Source organism: Zootoca vivipara, chromosome 2, assembly GCF_965207765.1.
Source record: "Zootoca vivipara chromosome 2, rZooViv2.hap1.1, whole genome shotgun sequence".
NCBI classification, from domain to species: domain Eukaryota; kingdom Metazoa; phylum Chordata; class Lepidosauria; order Squamata; family Lacertidae; genus Zootoca; species Zootoca vivipara.
The window spans coordinates 16,982,351-16,989,920 of NC_142584.1; the positions used below are offsets into that span (position 1 = coordinate 16,982,351).

The 7,570-nt window shown below is 43.7% G+C and overlaps 1 protein-coding gene across 1 annotated transcript; it reads right to left on the minus strand.

Annotated features, from left to right (window-relative positions):
- Positions 1-2,209: 2,209 nt before the first annotated feature.
- Positions 2,210-7,570, minus strand: C2H17orf67 (chromosome 2 C17orf67 homolog). Its single transcript, XM_088664346.1, has 4 exons — positions 7,458-7,570; positions 5,899-5,999; positions 4,332-4,452; positions 2,210-4,212 (listed from the first exon to the last, which is right to left on the minus strand). Exons 1-3 carry the CDS (start codon positions 7,504-7,506, stop codon positions 4,336-4,338), a joined length of 267 nt encoding a protein of 88 aa, XP_088520472.1. The 5' UTR covers positions 7,507-7,570; the 3' UTR covers positions 2,210-4,212; positions 4,332-4,335.

The window sequence follows — 7,570 nt, forward strand, 5'->3', positions numbered from 1 at the left end:
GTGCCTGGCCAATTTTGTATATGAAGACCTGTAGCGACATCCAGATGGGAGTAAATCTAGCAGATGATGGCAGGGATGTAAAGGATCTGCTGCAATTCAAATCCCCGTGATGGGGTGAGCTCCCGTTGCTCTGTCCCAGCTCCTGCCAACCTAGTAGTTCAAAAGCACTCCGGTGCAAGTAGATAAATAGGTACCGCTGCAGCAGGAAGGAAAATGGCATTTCCGTGTGCTCTGGTTTCCAGTATAGTGTCCCGTTGCGCCAGAAGCGGTTTAGTCATGCTGCCCACATGACCTGGAAAACTGTCTGTGGACAAACGCCAGCTCCCTCAGCCTGAAAGCGAGATGAGCGCCACAACCCCAAAAGCACCTTTGGCTGGACTTAACCGTCCAGGGGGTCTTTTCCCTTTATTTACCTTGACTACAGTTCCCATCATCCCTGACCATTGGTCCTGTTGGCTGATAGGGGCTGATAGGAGTTGGGAGTCCAACACCAGGCAATGAGCCCTGACTTGTAATAAGCACAGAGACAGGTTTCTGGGCAAGGAACATCTTTGCAGCGGCAGAGAATGCTTTAATAACGCCTGGGGTGCGCAGGCAGGGCGTGGAGGGCAAAAGTGCAATCCAGCCCTCGGCACCGACATCAGAGGAACACTAGCCCCAAGTTGCTTTGTGGGGCTGAAATGATCCCTTTGATCTTCAATCTCAGGGGCTTGGATTGGAGGGTGCATGGCTGTGGTGTCCTTCTCATAGCTGTCAAGTTTTCCCTTTTCTCGTGAGCGAGCCTATTTAGCATAAGGGAATTTCCCTTTTAAAAAGGGAGAACTTGACAGCTATGGTCCTTCTGTCAAGGCTTTGGGAAAGCTACTCCTCCCCTCGGTTGCAGCAAGAGCAGAGCAAATAAGGTAGAATCCTTTTTTAATGAGTTTATTCATTCATAATAGTGAGAGACCCAGTGCCGGATTTACGTATAAGCTAAAAAAAAGCTATAGCTTAGGGCCCCACTCTCTTGCCGCCACCCCCCCAAAAAAACTAAAGGAAAAAAATGGATGCACATTTACAAAATATAAGATAAAAAACAAATAAAATAAAACCTACCTACAGCAACAGTGTTTTGTGTTGTGTTGGCTCCTATGATGTAAGTAATGGGCCCCGCCTGCTTGTCTGCTCCCTAAAATATCACTGCTTTGCTCATTTCTATATATAGGGTGCCTACATTCTGCATGGACTGGATGCATTCAGCACAAAAACAGTGGCAATTTGTTGTTGACAAAGGACAGCTGGATGTATAAAGGGCCCCATTACCTTCAGTAGCTTAGGGCAGGCGTAGGCAAACTCCGGCCCTCTAGATGTTTTGAGACTACAATTCCCATCATCCCTGACCACTGGTCCTGTTAGCTAGGGATCATGGGAATTGTCTAAACCTAAATCCGGCCCGGGAGAGACCACAGAACGCAACAAGCCCTGACAATGGCGTTGCTCCAACTCGGCTCCTCCTCCCTCCTTCGTAGCCACAGCATCTCCCTTTACGGTGGCCGCTTGTGGCCAATTGTCGCTAAGTCCTTTGTTCCTGCACTCTTAACAAACGTTGAGTTCTAGGAGAAGGGGGGTCAGAAATACTCTCCAGTGACAACGTGTCAGCTGGCTGCCCTGCCTCTGTCTCCCCTCTTCCCAACTCTATCTCTGAGCTGTGATCTTCCTCAAAGCCCTGCTGTAAATCAAGGCTGCCTTCCTCTTCTACTGCAGCATCAGGAGAACAGGGCGGTTCCTCTTCCCTCTCGTCCCCTTGAGTCCAATCCCTGACACCTTCTCTTGCTGCCCTCCCCGAGTCGCTTTGCGAAGCTGGGATCTGATCAGATCCCAGCCTTGCAAAGCAGCGCAGGACTGGCCTGGGAAGGGTGGTATGAGCAGTGGTATGCAGCCGGGGCAATCGCCCTGGCAGCCCCCCACCCCACCCCACCCCCGCTAATCCCTCTGCATCTTTGTACCCATCATGTTGTAAATCATTGTACTTTCACACCTGGTTCACCGCACACACTATATTTTACACTCGTGATCTGGTGAAACAACTCCCCCGTTGAACTGTTGAAGGAGGGTGGGAATGGCGAGGGACAGCCATTACAGTCACATTTGGAGACTAACATGTCATGCCTAGTGAAAATTTCTTCCAGCACTCATCATTGGATTCAATGACAAAATGAAACACCAAAATAATGAAAGCAAGCTTTATTTGAAGCAGGTTTTATATGAGGCAATTAACAGAAAGCTAATGCTGAGCAAATGGTTGCATTTAATTACAAAGTAATTAGCAAAACTACTGTCATTCAGCTCATCTTCCAAATCAGCTACGTTATTTGCCCCTGTGGCTACTTGTTAGTGAAAGCTTTCAATTTCCTTCTCTACCCTAAAATGGAAGCTTCTGACATTTGGAACAAAACTGTAGCTACACATTCCTCAGATTTTGAGGAAATATGTGTGTGTACACACGCACACACTTGCATTCTTGAAAGGACGTCTCCGAGGACACAAGCTATTTTAATTAGAAACTACCCCTATTTGTACTTCCCAACTTACACGAGACAAAACCCTTCAAAATGTGCACTTCTCCAGAATAATGAAGGACCAAGTGATGTGAACAAACAGGCATTGTATTGGAGGAAATGGCATTCAAAAAAGTGTAGATCAGTCAAAACTGCATTCAAATATGTGTGCATTAGGAGAAGTTTGCAATGAGGTGATGAATCTTCGTGGGGATTTTAAAACAAAAATATGCACATTGCTTTGGAAGTGTGGGGAATGGAACTTAAGATCAGAAAAAAGAGAGAGAAACTGAGAACAAACAGATAGAAGTAGCGGAAAAGGAGGGGCAGGGGGCAGCCAGGTGAAAAAATGGCCAAGGCTTCTGCACCATTACTGGTTGTGTAGAAGAAGAGGCAATTTCAGTGGGTGTGCTTGTCATTTAAGCTACATCTGCTGAAATCCCCGTTTCTATGCAACTCATAAGGGTACGGGGTCCTGCCTTCTTTTGCATCTGGTCTTGCTAGAGAGGCAGTATAGATCACCATCTTCTCTGGGAGTTGTTGTTGTTTAGTCGTTTAGTCATGTCTGACTCTTCATGACCCTATGGACCAGAGCATGCCAGGCACTCCTGTCTTCCACTACCTCCCGCAGCTTGGTCAAACTCATGTTGGTAGCTTCGAGAACACTGTCCAACCATCTCGTCCTCTGCTGTCCCCTTCTCCTTGTGCCCTCAATCTTTCCCAACATTAGGGTCTTTTCCAGGGAGTCTTCTCTTCTCATGAGGTGGCCAAAGTATTGGAGCCTCAGCTTCCTTCCAGTGAGCACTCAGGGCTGATTTCCTTCAGAATCCATGGGACTCTCAAGAGTCTCCTCCAGCACCATAATTCAAAAGCATCAATTATTCGGCAATCAGCCTTCTTTATGGTCCAGCTCTCACTTCCATACTGGGAGTACACTTCCACTGGGAGTACATTTTATTAAACTGGGTAGGATTCAGTTCCAAATCAGGTGTCAGATCAGATTATACATTATAAATAGTTAAGAATGAGCAGGGATGGAAGAAGGATGCAGCCCAGTTCCATGCATAAAATCAGAACTGTAGAGTTGGAAAAGGCCCTGAGGATCATCTAGTTCAACCCCCTGCAATGCAGCTGTTTCATGTGGGGATCAAACTTGTAACCTTGGCATTATCAGCACCACGTGCTCTAACCAACTGATCAATCCAGGAATGCTCCATTCAAAGGAACTTGCTCCAAGGCAATGGGCAAAGCATTGCAGTTGAAGGAACTGTGCTGGGGTACAGGAAGTCCTTGGTCGTTGAGGCTGTTGACTTAAAAACAGATGCACAGATGCTGACTTAAACCACTTCATATGGCTGCATTTTGAAGAACAATAATAGCAACCGAATTCTTAGGGATGTCTAAGGAACCTACCGCTTTCTAAACTAAAAATCGCGATTCCATGTTTCAGAGAGAGACGGAGGCCTGGAAGATTGCACAAATGTATGCCTGTGCTTTTTCATCAACATGAAGCGCTTATCATTGTTACCAAGAAAGCTCAGCTTAAGTAGCTAGGACTGCAGATTAGTCTCCAAAAACACCCACGCCTTGGATGCTCTACTGGCATAGGCAGTACTAGGTGAATCTTGTCTCATTTAACGTTGACTGTTCCTTTTCCCACACACAGAAGGATGATCTGAGAAGAAATATTGGGAAATGTTATCACAACGCCGCATTGCAAAATGAGGTTTCTGCTCCGAATGAAATAGTTTAAAAATGAAAAGAAGGCTTGCTGTCATTCAGAAAAGAACTGACCCTTTTACACCGGGTGAACTATATTCCTGTTGCAATGCGGGAGGCAGTGTGGATTCAGCCAGTGCTCAAAGAATTGTTCTTCGGATCTCTGTTCCAGTTGCTGGAGGTAAAGCAGGTATTCCTGTTAAAGGAAAATATTGTTTAAAGCCACTCAGAGATGGGCCACTGAGTCTATTGATTGGATGTACTGAACCACTTGAGAGTGACTGTTGCTTTACCCATAGTATATGCTAACAGCAAACTCGTGGACCCAGTTTGCACGTAATGCTAAGCCAAACTATGGTTTAGCACGAATGAGTTAACATGCAGCTTCCCGGAGAGATCACAGCTGCTCTGCTCTTCCTTTTGCCCTGCTGCTACTATGTACTAAGCCATGGCATGGCTTAGTGCTGTGTCTGAACTCGGGCTTGTGGTTTATCTCACTTCAGGCAAATAACAAGCTGTAGGTTTGCTCTATGACTTATCCCTCACCGTTCATGTCTAATGAGACAAACGCTAAGCCAAACCATAGCTTCGCTCACAATCGAGCAGCAGAACTGGAGGAGGAGCGAAACAGCCCCAATCTTCACTCCAGGAACCTACACATTTGCACATTTCTGCTACTACCCTTCTGAGAAAACCCCACCCCACCTTCCCACTATATATAAGGGTCTGGTGACTTCTGTTTCAGTGTATCTGAAGAAGTGTGCATGCAAACAAAAGCTTATACCCAGAACAAACTTAGTTGGTCTCTAAGGTGCTACTGGGCAATTTTTTTAATTTTTTTAATTTATTTCGACTGCGTCAGAACAACACGGCTACCTACCGGAATCTGTTTTATTAAACTCAATTTTATTAAAGGTTTTCAACGTATAATACAATAAAAACCAAACTAAGCTGCAATCTAAAGAGAACAAAATAATAAAAAAGGAAAAAAGAGAGTAAAGACAACGAAGAAAGAAGAAAAACACGCACAAACAAAATTTTATATTCTATCAACCTTCTATCTTGATCTTCCATTCACAAACAGTGATCCACATCTTCCCAGCTCCCACCTGGGACAGCTCCCATCTTTCTTAGCATCCCATCCCATTAATTTCCAAAAAATGATCAGTAATGTAAATTACAGGCTTAATATTATAGTGGGTTGTTGTTGTTCTTTTAAAAAATGAGGATTTGTGTATACTCTCCTATCCTTCACTTTGTACATTAATGCAGACAATAATTAAAGCATTGCTTGATTGGTGCCCCCTTCTTGCAGATGAAATACAGCTTTCGTTACAAAAAAAAAAACTGAACCATTTTGTTAGAATGGAGAAGCAGGTGTGTACAGTTATGGATTCTCAGACCTGAGGAGCAGTGGCGAGAAGTCGCACAGATAGAACACAGAGGTACATTCAATCATGCCGTCGTAGAAATGATCGGCTTGGGTTTTTATTTTGAAAAAAAAAAAAGTTCAAATGCTTAAGAATAGAAGTTTTGTGCTGATTTTAATGGTTTGCTTAGAATCTGTCGCGTTTAAAGATAAGCCAGCAAAAACAAACAACTCGAAAGCATCTATTTTACTTAAGTGAAATATAAAAATCACCCTCATTGGTTCATCAGGGAAGCCAGCTTTTCTTGGTCTGTCTTCGCGACGGGTTCTCAAAAGCTGCTTGGCTTGTTTTTCTGGTAGTATTGGTGAGGCATCTTTTTTAAAAAGCAAAATGGACAAGAATAGTTAAGTTTTCAGGTACAGGATAAAGTGTTTGGAAGGCTTATATTATAGATGTGTGTGTATCTCTCTCTCTCTCTCTCTCTCTCTCTCTCTCTCTCTCTCTCTCTCTCTCTCTCTCACACACACACACACACACACACACACACACTACAATACACAAAGTGTTCTTTCATTACAGTGCCCTCTCAAGAGGATATTACATTCCAGGAGGTATGGGTGGAATCTGAAACCATTTTTAATAATAAACTAGGGCTTGTTTATAAGTTGGATAGGTTAAAGTAAACAAAACCTACATAGAACCACATCTCTTCACAAAATTAGGAAAGTATAACGGCACCGTCTACTTGTGATCAGATTTACTCTTTCTCCATTGGGTACAATCCACTGGGATTTGTGTGTGTGTGCGCGCATGCCAGCCCCATTGAAATGAATGGAAGGCATGCTCTGAACAGCTCTCATTCATTTCAACACAGTATGTGCAGGAGAACGTCCTGGTTAATATTGCACTTCATCATCTAAAGGGCTGCTATGCAAGATAACGGCATTTATTTTACTTATTTATTGCTCTGAGAGCCTTACCTAGGCAAAGAAACAGCATGGGTCACACTGAGCAAGAGCTGCAGTAAAATACTGGCAATAAAAAAAAGCAGGTTTACAACTTAAAAGGACACTGCAACTTTTTGTGGAAGTTAAGTGCGCTCAATTTAAAGGCAGGTAGGTAGCCGTGTTGGTCTGAGTCGAAGCAAAATAAAAAAATTCCTTCAGTAGCACCTTAAAGACCAACTAAGTTTATATTTTGGTATGAGCTTTCGTGTGCATGCACACTTCTTCAGATCTGGTGTATCTGAAGAAGTGTGCATGCACACGAAAGCTCATACCAAAATATAAACTTAGTTGGTCTTTAAGGTGCTACTGAAGGAATTTTTTTATTTTGCTTCAATTTAAAGGCAGTCACTCCCAGGTAAGGATGCATAGGATTGCAGCAGCACAGTGAGATCTTAAGCATATTTACTCAGAACAAGTAAGCCCTGGTAGGAAGTGTGTTCAGGAGAACAGCAGCTAGTACTGTAGTTTAACTGATCTGTGACTCTAATATCCACAGGATGGATCTCTTTCAGACTGCAATCCTAAGAACACTTGCTGGGAAAATAAGCGCCGTTGAATTTCAGCGGGGCTTACTACTAAGTAAACATGCACAGGAATAGGGCTGATATTGATCTCTATAGATTATCTTCCACACTAGCCCGGTTGTCAAGCTGTCAAAATTAAAAGGCTGCAGTGTAACACCACAGTAGGTGGTTTTATACGGAAGCTCAGCCAGAATCGTGGAGAAAGTTTCAGTAGCAAAATACAACAAGCCAATCTGATGTCTAGAGCTCCCGACAGAATAGTACATATTCCCTTCCACCCCCATTGCTAATAATACCTACCTACAAAAATGGTTAGAAGGGTCAAAACAATAACAAAAGCTGTCTTCATTTTGATCCTGCTGCTTCTTAGTCTGCTCCTGCAAAATGAATTACCCCGATGGAGGTATTAGCCT

What these genes read in the sequence shown, in the direction of transcription:
- C2H17orf67 (XM_088664346.1), bottom strand. Translation starts at nt 7,506, where the DNA reads ATGAAGACAGCTTTTGTTATTGTTTTGACCCTTCTAACCATTTTTGTA. An exon ending in CCTTCTAACCATTTTTGTAG is followed by an intron (nt 6,000 to 7,457) that starts GTAGGTATTATT and finishes TTTTTAAAAAAG; the next exon opens with ATGCCTCACCAATACTACCA. An exon ending in TCCCTGATGAACCAATGAGG is followed by an intron (nt 4,453 to 5,898) that starts GTGATTTTTATA and finishes TTCCTTTAACAG; the next exon opens with GAATACCTGCTTTACCTCCA.